The 17,290-nt window shown below is 44.4% G+C and overlaps 1 protein-coding gene across 1 annotated transcript in view; it reads right to left on the bottom strand.

The window, feature by feature from the left end:
• The window catches only part of CACNA2D4 (calcium voltage-gated channel auxiliary subunit alpha2delta 4), a 122,861-nt gene that overhangs the window by 78,919 nt on the left and 26,652 nt on the right, over positions 1 to 17,290 (bottom strand). The window contains exons 11-19 of the mRNA XM_059848111.1: positions 16,009 to 16,122; positions 14,859 to 14,937; positions 12,673 to 12,806; positions 11,777 to 11,794; positions 10,458 to 10,535; positions 9,134 to 9,214; positions 6,896 to 6,970; positions 5,826 to 5,912; positions 2,543 to 2,614 (exon numbers count right to left, since the gene is read on the bottom strand). Coding sequence (XP_059704094.1) covers positions 2,543 to 2,614; positions 5,826 to 5,912; positions 6,896 to 6,970; positions 9,134 to 9,214; positions 10,458 to 10,535; positions 11,777 to 11,794; positions 12,673 to 12,806; positions 14,859 to 14,937; positions 16,009 to 16,122 — 738 coding nt within the window. The remainder of the gene's footprint in view (positions 1 to 2,542; positions 2,615 to 5,825; positions 5,913 to 6,895; positions 6,971 to 9,133; positions 9,215 to 10,457; positions 10,536 to 11,776; positions 11,795 to 12,672; positions 12,807 to 14,858; positions 14,938 to 16,008; positions 16,123 to 17,290) is intronic.

Below are 17,290 nucleotides of genomic sequence, written 5' to 3'. Positions count from 1 at the left end.
GGTACCACCAATTATCCATGGCATGGAAAAGAAGCAGAGCCACCCCTAAGCCAAGTGGGGCTGAGGATGATCAGGCAGGACTTTGCTACACAGCAGGGCTCAAGGGAGGAGAGCATGGGCATGTTGGCACAGTGACAGGATGGCTGACTGCCATCCCCTGCAGTCTGAGAACATGTGGATTTCCAGACTGGATGCTGTGCAGGCCTGGTTATTGCCATTACCAGAGGTTTGCCACAACTTCCACCCATGTCCTCTCTTTTGCTTTCATGGTCACAGCCCTTCTGTACTCAAGCTGCAAGCAAAGGCATTTCTGCCCCTAGAACTCCCCTACCTCCTGTATTTGCTCCTTGTTTTGTCCTCTCTATCTCACTCTGTTCTCAATACCTTCCTGAAATCAATGTGGGGTGTCAACATTTACGTGGCTGACAGAATCATTTCTATCCCTTCACTCAGGTCTTCTCTCCACAGTCTGGGTGCCTCATTCTATTTGTTTCAAGGTTCTGTCAGCACTTTCTTTGTTTCAATGCTGCTCTGCTTCATCAGCTAGCAGAGTACAAGTGGGAATTACTAAGCTTCATTTCTGGTTTCCACTCCATGTGTATTCTGGTAATAGTAAAATTGTCACAGACTCAGCCTCAGTCCCCTACTGTGCTTCATAAGGCTTCCAGAGCTGCAGAATAGAACAAATAATATCTCTTTATCATGGCTGCTTTTTGTCATCTTCTTTTTCTCCTAGGTAGGGGAGCAGAAGAATGTCTCTAAAATATTGAACTAAAAGATATCACTGGATGACTCAGAAGAAGTGTTATTGAGGGTGCACAAAGGGGTTAAGCTAGCAAAAGAAGCAATCTAGACCTACAAAGAATAGGTCTTGCTCTAAAACCTTGATTACTTTTCTGATAGAATAACTTAAGTAATGGATGAAGGAAATAAAGGTCATTCAATATATTTGGGTTTATATAAAGTACTCGAAACAGTTTCTCATGAACTTTTATTCCAAAAAATCAGTTAAAGTGGGCTTAAATAAGATATAGAGGGAGAATCAGCTGCAGAACTGTAAACAGAAACAGTAAACAACAGGCCATCGAGGGAACAAAATCTAATGGGAGGAACAGACTCTGCCTTAGCAGCCCTTCTGTACAGGGATCTATCTGTAAGACAAAACAGAACATTTCTCTGCATACTGAAAAAAGTGTCTCAACAGCCCTTAAAATTAGAAAGGCTGGATGGAAAGGAGAAGTGGGTTTCATGTGGAAAAATGGCAACTGGAAAAAATAGCTAAGAAACACAGAATTGAGGGCGGCAGTTCCAGTGCAGTTGTGGGAGGGAGAAAAAAATTGAAGGGACAGCAGAAAGGAGATTGGGGGCTCCCTATTCAGAAATATCCTACTGCAGAGAATAGGTGCTCTGTGCAGAGCAACAGGGAAATAGTCACATAATTCAGTGAAGCCCTGGTACTTGGGCACCAGAAATGATAGAAGAGTCAACAGGAACAATCATAATAGCTGCAAAGTGTGCAAATATTTCAAATGCAGATGTTAGCAATGCTCAGGAGAAGAAAAGCAAAGCCATTGACAGGTCCATGGGAGTTACAAACACCAAGAATAGAAAGAAAAAAAATGTTGTGACAAGATCTAGCAGGACAACCATTCAGAGGAAACAGAGGGGTGTCTTCAGTAGGAAATGGCCCCATTTCAGCAGTGGCTATGAGCATTTGGTTTGTTGGAATTAATGCTGACTGTGGCTTAGCATGGGAACAGTTCAGCTAGCCACTGAAAAAAATGCTCTCTATAAAGGATGGAAAATTTTCCTGAAATATAGAAGACTTCTGGGCAGTGTAACTTGCAGGACTCTGGAATACTTCCTAACAGGAAATGATGAAAGCCAAAATCTTCGAGAGAGTTAAATAAATGTGAATGAAAAAGTACCAGTGAACATAAATGTACAAGATAATTTTGCACTGATTCCAAAGGAAGATGTATAAACCTGCCCTGAAGCTGGTAGGGAGTGTTCAAAAGTCTCCATTTCACTAGGACTTTTCATAAAACATCTGCAAATATTTGCATAGAAATTTAATCCTGGACCTGGATAAAGGAAATCACATTCTGACGAAGTGAGGGACAAGGTTTTCATGAGTGGTTTTGGGTAGGCAAAGAGGGTGGCAAAATAGTCTCCAAATCTCCTTCTGCCTAAGTCAGTTCTGCATAGTCTTCCTCTATTCTAACTCTTGAGGATCTCTGATTCATTTCACAGCCCTATAAACAATGAACAACATGCTTTTTGGCTTTGCCTGGACAATGCAGGGAGCTGAGAGACGTTTCCAGTACCTTTCTGAGAGCAGAATGTTGGTAGGTGTAACGAGCACTTCTAATGATGTTCTCTTGCATGGCTTTAGCACATGGGTTATATATATGGTGAAACAATGAAATCCTCACACTCAGGAATACTGAACATGGAAAACCACATCCCTTGTGGTTTTTCAGTGCCCACTTCCCCATCCACTACTCCCCTGGGTGACCTGAACAGAAGGACAATTTCTTACCCCTTTGTCCACAGGGACCTTCACATCCATAGAGAGGTAGCCTGTTTCCCCATTGATCATAGCACTTCTCAGCTGCAGAGGGGAACAAGTTTGCTGTTAGTGTCTCCAAGCAGGACCCAGGAGGAATTAACAGAGCCACTTGTAATTAACACACAGGGCTGGCAGAAAGAATCACTGTTGGCTCCCCCTCCTCCCCAGCTCTGTCTTGCTTCTTTTAAACAGAAATCCTGTTTGCAGCGATCAGAATCCTTGGACAGTCAAGCTGATAAGTGATACAGAATAGTAATAGTTTATCCTGAAAGCATCTTGATATGTCTTTGAGCAAAAATAAAGGATCTGGAATCTATGAAATTGCCAGTCCCAGTTACAGACTTTACTGTTTGGCAGCCAGAAATTCATTAGCACAGTGCTTTGAGAGCCTGGAAGAGGAGAAAACTGAGAAACCCACTAACTCCCTGAGACTGAATCCAAAGATCTTTGACATTTTAAAAACTGATTTATAAATTATAGGCTGTACTCAGCACCACTTCTGCAGCAAAGCAGATATTTAGCAGAAAAGCAAGACTATATGAGAGCAGGGTAGGCAGTGAGAAGACCACTTTATTCAGCCCAGGTTCCAAAGGTAAAATGTAATTTTCACAGTGACTCCCAGCCTCTTGCAAGAAAGATCCAGGAAATTTTTCAGCAAGTACAGAGGCTTTGACTTCAGGTCCAGCCTGCCAGAGCATATCAAGTCTATTGCTTCAGGCTGGATAGAAAAAAACAGGTGGGAAGTAACTTACTCATTCACAAATTGTTTCCTTACTTCCAGAAACAGGCCTCCATTCAGGTGCTAGCCAGTCTCAACTGCACTGGCTTTTGTTTATTATGGCTGTTTGATGTGGGTTATTTACAGACCTAGAATATGAAGCTCATGTTTCCCAAGGCCCACATCTTGGAAATGAAAACATTGGTACTATTACTCCTTTTTGGCTAAGAGTGTTTGACCTTCTTCCAGAGCCTCAGAATACTCTCTGTTCTCGTCTGACAGCCTGCAGGATTTGTTATGGGTTCTGGGTTTAGAATCATAGAATATCCTGAATTGGAAACAAGGATCAGCAAGTCCAACTCCTGGCCCTGCACAGCATCATCCCCAGGAGTCACACCATGTGCCTGAGACCATTGTCCAAACACTTCTTGAGCTCTGCAGGCTGGTGCTGTGCCCACTGCCCTGGGGAGCTGTTCCAGTGCCCAACCACCCTCTGGGGGAAAAACCTTTTCCTGATACCCAACCTAAACCTGCCCTGGCACAGCTCCAGGCCATTCCCTGAGTCCTGTCACTGTCACCATAGAGACGAGATTAGTGCCTGCCCCTCCTCTTCCTCTCTCAGGGAAGTTGTAACTGCAATAATGTCTCCTCTCAGCCTCCTCCAGGCTGAACAGACCAAGAGACCTGAGCCACTCCTTGTATGGCTCCCCTGCAGCCCCTTGACCCTTCTCCTTTTTCCCCTCTCACTATGAATATCCCTTTTGCTTTACAGGCAAGCCCAAACCCTTGCTGCAGGTTGCACCATTGTGCATCAGTTGGTGCCAACTTCCCTCTCCTGGGTTTCTTTTTGCAGCTGGCTGTATTACACATCATTAGCACTTGGGCATATTTTTCCAGCCTGAATGTGCTGCTTATCAGCATTGCTGAGATTATACTGCAACTGATGTGGAGTCTGTCATTGATCTAATACCATAGCTACAAATATGAGTGCTGAAATGTTGGCAGCTTTCTGCTGCAGTGGGTGTATCTTGAGAGCCTCTAGACTTGCTGAAGTCACACTGCAGATACTGCTCACGTCACTGAATGTCTCTGCACCCTCTGTGACTGCAACATTTCTTTCTTCTGGAAGATGCAGTACAGGAAGACAAAGTGGCTTTTGTTTCTCATGCTGGTTTCATGATTTTTTTGTCCCCTGGGTAGTTTTACTCTGATTGCCTATGGACAGAAACCTTACACTTGGTATTGTGTTTGCATTCAGGTATCAGTGTCAGTTGGTCAGGAGCCCACTAGCCAAATAAATATGAGAGCAAAGCAGATTTCTTTCATTTCCTGGATTTTTTTTTAATAGCAAACTAGGCAAAGAGGTGTAGCTCTAAAAGTGGCTCCAGTGAGAAAGAAAACTGCAATGGGAGTGAAGTCCTATAAGAGATCAGTGAACCTACAACAAAGCTGCTGGCAACTTGCATCTTGGTGGTTCCACTGCATGTAAAACCTCTTATTTTTGTCTTGCTTTCCACATTACATAGTTCTGCTGTGTTCCCTTTCTCAATTTGCCACTCTTCTCCCTCCCAAATTCCTTTGATGTTGCCTTTATACTTGGCCTACACCAGTGGCAGTAGCTACTTTGATCCTCTTGCTGCTCTGTTTGTCCTGCCTGTTTAAGTGGATATCTGTAAGCATCAGATCTGTTTATCTCAGCAGTCTCCCCTGTAATCCAGAAGCATGTGTCTCACAGCTAATTCTATCTTACTCCAAATTCAGTTCTTATCTTAGTAATTGAAGTATCTATTTCCTCCTTGTTCTGAGTAAAACAAAACCAGACACAGAGGAACCTCTCTATACTCTCATTTTACCTGGGGTCCTAGGTGTGCAAAACAGCAGTGTGCAGCTGTTACAGGTGTACACTGTTTCTTCATTATCACTTGTTAATAATTTTGCTCAAAAGACAGTACAAAAGGGTTTGGCTTTTTTTTTTTTAAATCTTTTCCCTCTGGTCAGTTACTGTTTTCAGTAACTCTACACCTGTGCAGTAAGGTGGTTTCTGGAATTTGTTTTTCCCAAGTCTTTATCCTCAGTGTTTATTACCATTAGTGACTGCAAGCTTTAGTCTCTTGATGAATGTTCCTCCTTGTTTCTGATCTCATTAGTGGAGTGGCTTCAGCTGTATCTCACATACTGCATGTGTGGGTGACATCACAGGACACTGCCACACTCCTAACCTACTCTGGCTTTGTATTAAGGCAGCATCAGGCCTTGTACACACAGACTGTCTCCCTGAAGCATCCTCCAAAGTGCTTCCTTCCTCCTCCCAGCACTTCTTTGTCCCATGAGAAGGAAAACTCATACTGGGAAGGAAGACAAGCACTTGGCAGGGGAGCTTCATGCTTTGTCCTCTTGTAAACCACTCATCTCTGTTAGTCAGAGCCAGTCAGGCACAGAAAAACAGCAGGAGTGCCCCCCACACCTTTCATACAGGCCTACAAAGTAGTAGAAAGAAGGTGCTACGAGAGGCTAAATCCACTTTCTGACACTCACTATTTCATCCTGGTCTTCCCACTCCACTTCTGAAAGATCTACGCTGTTGTAGTTCGGCTTAGGCTTCAGTTTCTTTCCTTCTTTATACTGGAATTAAAAAAAAAAAAAAAAGAAAAAAGAAAAATATTCAAGTAAGTAGCTAGATCAATTCCTAAATCAACCCTTTAAGAATTTGTGTGTAATTTGTAAAATAGGGGTGTCTCATTTCTTCTCTGACTAGGGAGGCAGAATTTGTGCAGAAGGCAGAATTTCTTGGTCCCACATCATGTATTTCTTTACTCTGGCAGTGAGGGGTTAGGGGAGTCCCAGTGGGACAGGCTGCTCCAGGAGCAAGGGACAAACAGGAACACAGCTGAACTTACAGGCAAAGGCTATGGCCTCCTTCCCCTAAACAGATCAGTGCAACACCCCTGCCTGCAGGAAATCAGTTTTTTCCCTGCAGCTAAGAGTATAATCCCATTAACATTAAAATACCAGCAGGAGATCTTTTCTGATGGGAGTCAGGCTTTAACTCCACTCACGGGAGACTTTTCACCTAGAACTAATTGACCCGAGAGGGCTATTTCACTAATCTCCGGGTGAGGGAGAAGGCGTGAATCGGGCTGGGAGAGGCCAATTGAGGCTGGAAGGATAAAGCAGCGCCCTTGCCTGGCTTTGTCTCGCCCCGCCCTGGAATCACGGCATGTCCCTTCTCTTCACACACTGAAGTGACTCCCACTGCCCGTAGTGACCCTGGGCAAAGCTGCCTTTCTGAAGACAGGACCACCATGGGGCTTCACAGCAGCTTTCTCTTGTGGTGACCACACTAATGCTTCTAGCTGTGAGCAGGAGGGTTTGGGCTGACCAGCAGGTGGGTTTGGGCTGACCAGCAGGTGGGTCTGTCTAAAATGTAAAATCATCACGTGCTGGGCATCTCAGCAATGAGGCCAGCTGGGCCTTCTTCTCCTGGGTGCCTGTATGTCAGAGGCTGGTGGCCTTCACAGCTCAAATACCCCAAAGAAATCAGAAGCAGCACTGAAAGCCACTGTGCTCAAGCCAGCAGAGGTTCTCAGATGCACAGCTCCACGTACCAAAGGACGGAGGTCTGGGTGTGAAAGGATGTAGCCGTTGTTGGTGTTCAGGAAGGCGTAGCCATGGACACCCAGCTGCAGAAAGAGACATTACAATAATCAGTGCTTTAGCTACCAACACTGCTGTGTCATGGGTGCTGATCATACCCTGACACCACCAATATCCAGAGATATTTTCCTTTTAAAGGTATTGACCAGCAGAAAAGGGAATCCATGCCAAAGCAGGTATTTGTCTGCCCTGTCTGTGCTTGGATGCACAAAAGGATGTGCAGGTAGTTGGTTTGTGTACACATTCAGAAAAATATGCCCTCCTACAGTCTGATTGTCATCGTGGACAATTAGCACCCAGAGGCAGACAGAGCTCTCCACAGCAGAGATGCACAGGAAATGGGCAATGATGGGGAATGTTGTAGTTTTAAAATACTTTTTGAGGAATAGCATAATCTAACAAGAGCAGACACTGGCTGACCTGATCTGTGAGAGATTTCCAAGAGAGCAGTTACTCAGCTCAAGCCCATATATAATGCAAATTCCAGCTACATCCTGAGTTGCTAAAAATCTGCACATAGCCTGTGCTTGCCAAAACATGAGGTATCTCAAGGAAAACAACAATGAATAAAGTTTCTATCTTAAAAAATATGTTCCAACTCTATTCCTATAGAGACAGTCCTGGAGGGATAACGTAGGGAATTAAGGAGGTAACTAATTTACAGTCTGTCTGTGCACTCAGGGAATCAATTCTGTATTTCACACATCACAGACCTAATCCTTGGACAATCTCTATGTGAAGCAGTTTTTTGAAAAACACACTTGGCTTAACTCAGCGTGGCAAAAGCGAAACCAAGACACTGGATCAGCAAATTTCTTTTTTGGCCCATTAAAGCTGAAATTTCCCAGCCTACTAAAAGCACAATCATTAATATATAAGCTCCAGAGGTCTGGAATGCTGGAACTGGTCCATTTGGAGCCCATGTGCCAGGGAATTCAAGTTGAGGACCCTAGGTTTCCAAACGGGTCTGGAGTTGGAGGAGTTTCTGAGAAGATATGTCCTGCTGCTGATATAAAGAAATCCAAATTTTCCCCCCTCCTCTCCTGGCACTGCTTAGAGGAAAGAACAGTGACCCTCCTTAGCCCATATATCTGCCCTTTGAATGACATGGGGAAAGGGAGATAAAAAGGCATTGCTCTTATGCAGAAATCATATAAAAATTGACCCAAAGCAGGCAGCTTTGCATGCTGAGTGCAGGCACCCTGACACTCACAGTTCCAGGGTTGCCTGCAGGATCATTTCCTACAGCTGCCTGTTAATGGTCTGCCCTGCATCCATGTCTGGAAGTACCACAGAAATTCACAGTTTCTGACAGCACTTTCAGTCCTGTGAGTCTTCAGCAATCAGATTTTGGACAACTGCCTCACTGGTAGTAGTTGTCTGACAGTTACTTAAGAGAAAACAAAAACTTGAGATGTTGGCTCAAATTGCCAGATTTCAGGGTGGTCCTTGGATGTGCTCGTTGTCTCCTGCTGTGCAGCCTGACTGAACAAAGGGTCACTGCCTGGAACTTACAGCAGAACCAAACCAAACAGTGCATCTCTGGGGGAATTTCCTATGGATGAACATTATTTTTTTTTTTTTTAAGATACATTGAACACAGAGCAGAATGGAAAGTTTTTTGACTAACAATTCCGGAGAGCAAATACTCTATCCAGGTACAGCACAAAATGAGTGAGAGCCAACTTTCTGTACACTGTCCTGCCAAGAAACCATCATGATGATCTGGAGAAAGGAACCTCTAGGCATGACAGGAGAATTGGCTCTCCATAATCCATTCAGCCCTCAGTTTTTCTGCTAAGAATATTGACAGTGAAACGAGTACATTTTTTGCCAGCTGGCATGGCAGCTCTTGTCCCCTGGGAACTGGATATAAAACTTCAATTCTTCTAATATAGGCTGTCTCCTCTGAGGGATTTAGGTTGGTGACCATCAGGATGCAAAGGTTCCATGACCTTTTGCCAACCTACTGGATCACCCAGTCCTTGTGTTGCTGAAGCAGCTTAAAAGCTTGTAGTAGTGAATGATTTCATATGTGCTATATGGAAACCACACACCACTACATCCAACAACTCTTAGGCTCACAGTTTTTCCTGCAGAGCAGAGAAGTGATTTTTCAGTCATGCCCATGGAAGTGTGAGTAGTGACTCTGCTGTGCAAAGGAACCAACTTTATTATCTCAGTCTTACCTTATAGCGTGGAGCAAGTTTTAACAACTCCCTCAGTGGTACATCAGAGCCCACCACACCCAGAAGAATGCCATGGGATCGCTTTAACACAAAGGACAATCCATTTTCAGAAGCAAAATCTGGGTAGTTTTATACCTGAAAACACATTATTGTCTCCCTAGTAGTTTCTCACCCGTCCCCTCTAGGCTTGTGTGAAATTCAAAACCAATTAATATACTTCAAAAACTCCATAGAGGTTATTCCAGTGTTTATGGAGAAGAGTAATTCTACACAACACTAGTCAGTATTCATACTGTGATTCAGTAGTAACATAAAATCACTGAAAACAAGTTTTGAGGGCAAACCCCTGCATTCAGTATGTGTAAACACCAATAAGGTCAAGAAAATAATGCAAACCAACATGAACAGGTTGATAAATTGGGCCAACTAAATCAAATGCCAAATACTAAACTGTTAACCCAGAAAAAAGGAAATGGGGATCTGGTTGTTAAATAAGCATCTGGAGAGCTTACAGAAAGATGGAGATGCACTACAGAAAAAATACACACGGGCTCTCACTGCAGTGCTGTGCTAATGCAGGCTACAGCCAGCCCCAGGTGGAGAACAGTCACTTGTAGGACCTGGATGAAGAATTTATCCCTTGAACAGCAATGCTAAGGTACCATTCTCCATTTTAAAAGGATGCTGAGAAATTAGAAATGCTACAGAAAAGAGTGTCTAAAGGGTTTCAAACCCCAGAGGAAATGCCCTTATCAAATCATCGAGATAATTCAACCTTTTTAATCTTATCAAGATAAACAGGTTTGATTTTATGGCAGTGTAGAAGATGCTTCCCATGAGAACTTACTAAAGGGTACAGGCTTTTTAATCTGAGGAAGCCATTATGACAGGAAGGTGAGGTCAGACAAATTAAAAGCAGAATTTAGAGACCAGTTTTTCCCAAAGAGTTAGAAACCATAATGGAGAGAGCTTGGGCCTGGATGCCTTTGTCGATGATGCTTTTGCCAAAACCAGGGTATTTGGCTCATCTGTGTGAGATGTAAAGGTCTGCAATAAAATGCAGACTAGACAAGGTAATGATCTCTTCCAGCCTGAAATTTCAGGGTCTGTAAACTAGGCTTGGTTTGAAAATGGAAGGGAATAAAACAAGAAGCGTCATATTTAAGGGGTATTTTAAAGAAATCACAGACTATCATTCTGACAGATAAATGATCACCCATCCACCCTGCCACAGCTCTGCTACCTTCCCTAATGGCTGAATGCTGGTTAAGAGGCCCTTTGGCTTTAGAGCCCCACTAAGTTCTGCTGTCTCTGCCTCACTCACCGTCTCGTTCTTCTTGCTGAACACTGGCATGGCCACTGTCGTCATGAGCAGCAGGCTCTGAGCCTGGGATGCAAAGAGCTGCCACAGAACAACAGGAGAACTTGTGTCAGCAAGTGCAGCACCCCAGGGAGCACCAGCGCAAGGAGCTGCAACTCCCAAGGACCCCAGATGTGCAATTGGCCACCTCCTTGTCTCCCACACCACTCGGGAAACAGATGGCAACACTTTTAAATACTCAGTGTCCAAGAGGACTGTGGGATGGATGCTTGCTCTTGTGGGGTGAAGAGGAGGGGATGAAAGCCAGTGAAATGAAGAGTTGTTTTAATGAAGAGACAAGAACCTGAAGAAGTGGTGGCACAATTTATACCCACCACTTTTTGTGAGTGTAGACATGAGCACTTATACAAAGAGTGCAAAAAACACCAACACATACAGCACAGAACAGAGAAAAACAACACAAATATGAGCAAAATCACAAACAAGGTATCATCTATACTGCAAACATATGAATACCACAAATGAAAAACACCACAGACAAATATTTAAATGGCACAAATACACACAAAGCCTACTTATATACACTTGTTACTCAACCATGTAACCTTAGGTCACTGTGGTGTATCTGTTTGGATCATCACTTTGTCTCTTTTTCCTATCTCTATGAGGGATACAGGACATGCATATGTAATGGGATAAGAGATGTTCCCAATTCAACAGAGGACAGATGCTCTAAAAGCACACAAGAGGAGGTAAAACAGATAAGTCATGTGCAAAGGAGTCTCCCAAACACACCCAGCTATCAAAAGATTCTGATCCTTTGCTGCCAGTAACATCTCTCCTTCCATCTCTGGTTTGATGTGAGTAGCAAGGCAAGAAATGACCTCCAGTCCCTACTACAGAGCACACTGGGAGCCATAAAGGGGCAAGTCAGCAATCTAGTCACTTGATGGAGATTTGGACTTGGTATCTTGAGTTACTTCTCTGGATGATTTTGTGTGCAATCTTCCCATTTACAGCAACACTCACACTACCACACAGCAAGTAAACTTCTCTTGCACTTACTGGACACGTAGAAAAAGAGATCAGGTGAGTTAAGCCACTGCACAACACAGGCAGCCCTACCTACTCTGAACCAACAGCACAGCTCTCCAGTACATCCAGCATTTCCTCTCCTCTTCTTGCCAGTGCAAGAGGACCCTTAGTGCTGCAGCCCCCACCCCCTCCAGATGTACAGGCCAGCTGTGGCTGTGAAGGCTGGCACTGACACACTGACTGGCACAAGGGAAACAGCACATGCACAAAACACAGGGTGCAGTTACCTCCTCAGACTGTGGCAGCTGGTGAAAGACATGGATGAACACACAAATGAATACATGAATGGAGGAATGAGTCAAAGACAGGAGAGGTTGGTACAGAGGAAGAGAATGGCAAGACAAGAGGCAAGAAACAAGATGCAGAAAAAAAACGTTCAGCAAACAAATGCCTGTGATTGCCTTGGGAAGTATGACTCTATACACCAGTGTCAGAGGTGGCAAGTCTGCTGATAAAATAAACTTCCTAGGTAATTAGTAGCATTTCTGAAGGCTTTGATTAATACCCTCAAGTACCATGTCCCAGCCCTTGTTTGGCACAGCTCATGCAACAGAAGATATCCCCACGCCAGCCTCACAGAGCCAAATGTCTTCCCTCAGGGCAAGCCTGAGACAAAGCAGGGGGCATTGGGAGTGCTGACTGACTGGTCTTTTGCAGCGTGTCATTTGCCCACAGGGCTGGGCTCAAGACCACTGTGGTGAGTTAGCTCTTGCTAATTTAGGAAGGAAAGAGCGAGCCTGCTGCCTCAGCTGAAATCTCTTATCTTGGAGTAGCAAACAATTTGCAGTTAGCAACTGGGCTAGAGGAAATCAGTCTCTGTGACCCTACCCTGAGCCAAGAATAATCTATTGTGTGAATAATCCTTTAGAAGGCACCCTGCTTGCACAGAAGCACACCTTAGGTGATGTTGTGCCTGTGTGATTAGTCCTGGGCACCTAAGTCACTGCAGATTCAAGCCTGAGTCTGCATACACACCTCAGCTCCAGGAGCAAGCAGAAAAGAAATATTGTCTGTCTCAGGAGAGCCAGAGACCAGTAATTTCTATCAACCAACCAACTCCTGGCTTGTTTTACCTAGGTTTCAGGACTTTATTTGGGGTTTGGCTCCTGCCCGAGGTCCTTACCGCGCTGTCCATGTAGGCTTCGGTCCAGATGATGTCGTGGTCGTGGTTGATGACCATGGGCCGGCTGAGCACGTGCAGGTACTCCATGACATTCTCCTGGACATCTGCCAGCGTGGAGATCTGAGTGTAGTAGCCTTCATGGAGAAACAGAGATGTGAGTCACTCTGCTGACACATCTCCCCTGGTTCTAAATGAGTGCAAAGCTAGAAAACTGAATGTCAAAGACAGTATCCATCCAGTTTGGGTAATCTGCTCTTTGTAAAATGGGCCTTGACATGCCAAATATCCAAAAGCATCCATGGAAATCTAGAGTTTCAAAGCAGTGGTTCTGTTCTTACAAAAATGCTGAAACAATGTGCAAGAGAGTCTTATACAACCAGATCTGTGCAAAGCAGATGTAAAATGTTGCTTTGGGTGTCAGGAAAAACCTTCCACTAATCAGACTGCCTTTAGTTTGGAAGGCCAAACATATGCAAGCAAAGGTTTTCACCAGGCTACCCACTTGCCCTGTCCTATTTTATAGTAAGATCAATTTCCCACTTCCTCTTCCAGATTTTTTCAAGCACTCTTCAGTCTGCCTAGCTTTACATCCAAGGATGGCAACTACTTCCCTCTACACATTGGAAGCAGAATAAAAAGTGCAAGTTACTGATTTCCAAAGCTTTGTCCCTGCAGCTGGACACACAGCAGTCTAAAACTACAACAAGGAGTATAGGGGAAGGATGTTCTCAAGTTAGCAAAAGGTCCTCAGAAGTAGCTGCTGGTTAGAAGGGCTAACACAGAGTAATAACATAACAAGGAGTGTAGGGGAAGGATGTTCTCAAGTTAGCAAAAGGTCCTCAGAAGCAGCTGCTGGTTAGAAGGGCTAACACAGAGTAATGTCATAAGAAGTCTTGTGTCCTGCTTCTCACCACAGGCATTGCTTGCACTTGGTATAGAATAGAATATGTCAGATGGAAAACTTTCCAATCACCAGGAAAACATGTGAAAGGACTCATGTTCTGACAAGCTTTGTGATGTGCAAACAGATTTAGTGTGCTTGAAACAAGGACCAAAAGAGTTATACAATGCATTGAAACAGAAGAATCAAAATCAGGGAGCCCTCTGCACAGCTCAGATCTGGTAAGTGAGAATGCAAGTGCAAAGAGCACCTTTTTGTTACCTGGTTATTCAGAAGAATGCATTCTGACATTTTACAGTGAACCAACAGTACCATGAAGTCTCTGTCACTGATCTCCTGACTGAATATAGAATTTAAAACCCAGGGGTTTGCTTCATTTAACAAAACATAAAAATATTATGCGCAATTCATAGTGCTAATTAGATGAATGCTTGAGCCTTGAGCATCCCCAGCTCACAGACATTCCACAGGCCAGCAACTCTCCTGTCAACTGTTTTCAGCAGCAAATGTTCCCATGCATTTCATGCTCTGCTGGAACCACTGCTCAGGCTGGAAAAGTTTGTACCTGACACCCAGCTTCAGTTTTCCCTTCCTTTCCCTGTTTATATAGGACACTGATGTAACCAGCATCGCTGTCTCCAGAAGCCAGATCATGCCCAAACATGGATGGCTTTTTTTCCCTTTCTTCTTTTACTCTTGCAGATTCTGACAGTGCTAACTTGACTTTTTAACTGGTCCTAAATGCATAGAGGTGACTCACCTACTGTGGATGGATTTTCTCATTCATTAATTTCATGCCAGTTAGAGAGAAGAGTGGGTTTGGGGTGGGATTAACAAGCTATTTTGGTACCTCAGTGAAAATCACTTACATACAAAGAATTTGGCCGGGATACAGGGGTTAACCTGCAGACCTTGTGAAAATTGCTGTAAAATCTTTAAAGCAGCAATGTTTGTTTTATGCCTCAGCCAAAAGATGTCAGGCTCTCTAACAGAGCTTTAGACAGATTGTCAAAAGCCAGCAACTGGGACACAATAAGCACAGGGGACTAAGGTGGACTACAGCCAGCATGAATCTTGGTCACAGTGTCCCTTGGCACGGTGACAGGAAAATGCGGTGGCTCAGCACGGAGCACTTGTGTTAGTTGGACACAGGCACACTTCACGTGGGCTAGCAGGGTCTGCTTTTTCCTTAGGTTGTCTTCCAAGCAAGGGCTTGTGGGCCCCAGCAGTGGTGGGTAAGCCTTGGAGGGGTGCAGGGAGGTTGGGCACCATTCCCACACAGCACCTTTGTTGTTGCAGGCAATCCATTTCACGTTTGGAGCAAAAGTGACCTCCCGTCCTATGAGGTACGTGAACACCCGGACCTAGGAGCATGCAAAGACAGGAGAATGAGGCTGTGATGTGCTACCAAATCCAAAAGGCTGAAGTTTGGCATCCCCTTGTCCACTGGTGTGAATGTGGTGAGAGCAATAGCTCTGCCTTCACACAGAGACAGGAGCCTCTCGCACCATTTGTTTCCTGTTTTGTGGCCTGGAACTTAATTTCCAATTACAATAAGCCCAGAAAGCCAAGTAGCACCCAGGATCGTCTGAATAACAAAGCAAAAGTGCAAATTCTGTTTGATTTTATGATAGCAGCTCTGCCAGGCACTCAGCAACCACAGCAGAGAGGTTTATAGCTCCCAGGAATCCTTTACCCAGGGGAACAGCTGGCCACATGAATCATTTAGAGAGAGCTTTACCATTTTTCTTGCATTTGACCACCAACAAAAGAGCCAATCCTGAAATAAACTGTTTTAACAGCCCCCTGCTCTGGTCTCTCAGTAGGCTGCTTCTCTCCCTTTGTGCATTGCTGCTAGCTGGGATGAGGTAAACAAATAAATCAGAGGGTTTAGGATGAGCAGTGGTCTATTATATTTTCACAGCCAGCTCTGCTAGTGCAAGCCTGTAATCACAGACATCAAAATAAACAGGGCTGGAAGGCACCTAGAGAGGCTGTTTGGATCATTCCCCTGGCCACCATAAGAACTCAGAATAGCCAAACCTTTCCTGAACAGGACCAGTTATAAACAGTCCTACATGAGATTAAAACTCTTAGCAAAAGTTGGTTTTTAATTTTGAAATACTCAACTCAGTCTTTATAATCTTATCAGAACATTTAGATTGCCCACACCTTTAGAAAACAAAGTGTATGAAAAAGAAAAGCTTCCCTGACCTAGGGATCTGCATTTGTAATCTTCTCCTCTCAGAAGTCACCACAGTAGGCTCCTGCCTGGCTGCTTCATTTGCATTTACAGTCAGGTGCCCATGGGTACTCAGGTACTGGAATATGTGATATCAGCTTTGCCTGATATCCTGGCTCATGCTCTCCTCCTCCCAGCACAGCAGAATAGCACCTTTCCCCCTCCCTTTCCATTTATCACTTCCCAGGCAAACCTTCCGATCGGGCCAGTTGTATTTTTCAAACACAGCTTCATAATCCTCCACGGCTCCATCGGTGATCAGCATGATGGCTTGGTTACACAAACCTCCTTGGCCAGCATCTCTGAACTACAAACAGAGAGGGAGAGCACTGCTTATCCACCACAGGCTGTTTTTGAGGAACTGCACTCTGTTTATTCACAGTGGGCCACATCCTGACTTCCACTTGCAAACCTCACACCGCTCAGAAAGAGGATTGTGTTTGCATGCTGCATATAGATTTTTTTATTTATACAGCCCTGCCTGGCACATGCAGACACAGGAGGCTTTGCAGAAGTAAAATAACAAGGAGAAAATAAGTGCTGTGGAGGAAGGGTGTGATTCCCTGCTGCTTCACATCTTGCACAGTCGCATTAGTTTATGCAAAACAACTATAGATTGACCATAAACATGGCAATTCTGATTTGACAGCAGTAACTGTCACTTTTTATGGCAGAAAATGTGAGAGAAGTGGGAAATCAGACTCATTATTTCAGGGTGAATCCATCAATCTGCCAAAGAATAGCAAAGAAAGGCAGGAGCACATGAAAAAAGAAGGCTACTGCCATTGGAGCTGGGAAAGGTAATGGACGTGCCAGATAGAGAGGCCATACACTGACATGACAGATGATCTGTTATTTATGCATAAGAGATACTTCAGGCAGAGCAGAAGTGCACCAGGACTCTGGTACAAACAGTGCCATGCTCCCAAGGGCACCTGCAGAGGTGTTGGACAGATGTGCTCCTACAAGTGAGCCAGACCCTGCCTGTCCAGCCAGGGAGAACCAGCCTTGGAATGCTGCCTGTCTCCTCCTCCATGTGCTTCCCATGCCCTCAGGTACCTGCTCTAGAGAACTGAGGGTCTCATGCAGCACCAACACAGTGCTAAAGCCAGCAGCAGAGGCAGCTGAGGACATCCCAGGGACAAAACTGAGCAGCCACTTGGCTGCAGCTTCCAGCTCTGTGCTTCTCCTTGTCCCGCCTCTCATTGCTGCTATGCTCTGAGAAGGAAAAGTCTGATCAACAGAGGAGGGTACAGAAACTGATGCAGAGCAAAAAAAATACGGAAGAAGGAGCGACAACAGCTCTCCTGCTAACAAAGATTAATGAGAGGCAACAGCATGAGATGAAGAGTATACAGGAGACCAGTTGAAGGGTGATTAAGATAACATCAAACAGCAGCAATTTTAAACTGGATAGTTATATCTTATGAGAAAAAAAGGTATCCAAGTGGCACAATTACTTGCATAACATGAAA

This window comes from Haemorhous mexicanus, chromosome 5 (assembly GCF_027477595.1).
Source record: "Haemorhous mexicanus isolate bHaeMex1 chromosome 5, bHaeMex1.pri, whole genome shotgun sequence".
Lineage (NCBI taxonomy): Eukaryota > Metazoa > Chordata > Aves > Passeriformes > Fringillidae > Haemorhous > Haemorhous mexicanus.
The sequence above is the reverse complement of the archived record's forward strand: the minus strand, read 5'-3'. Positions and strand labels throughout refer to the sequence as shown.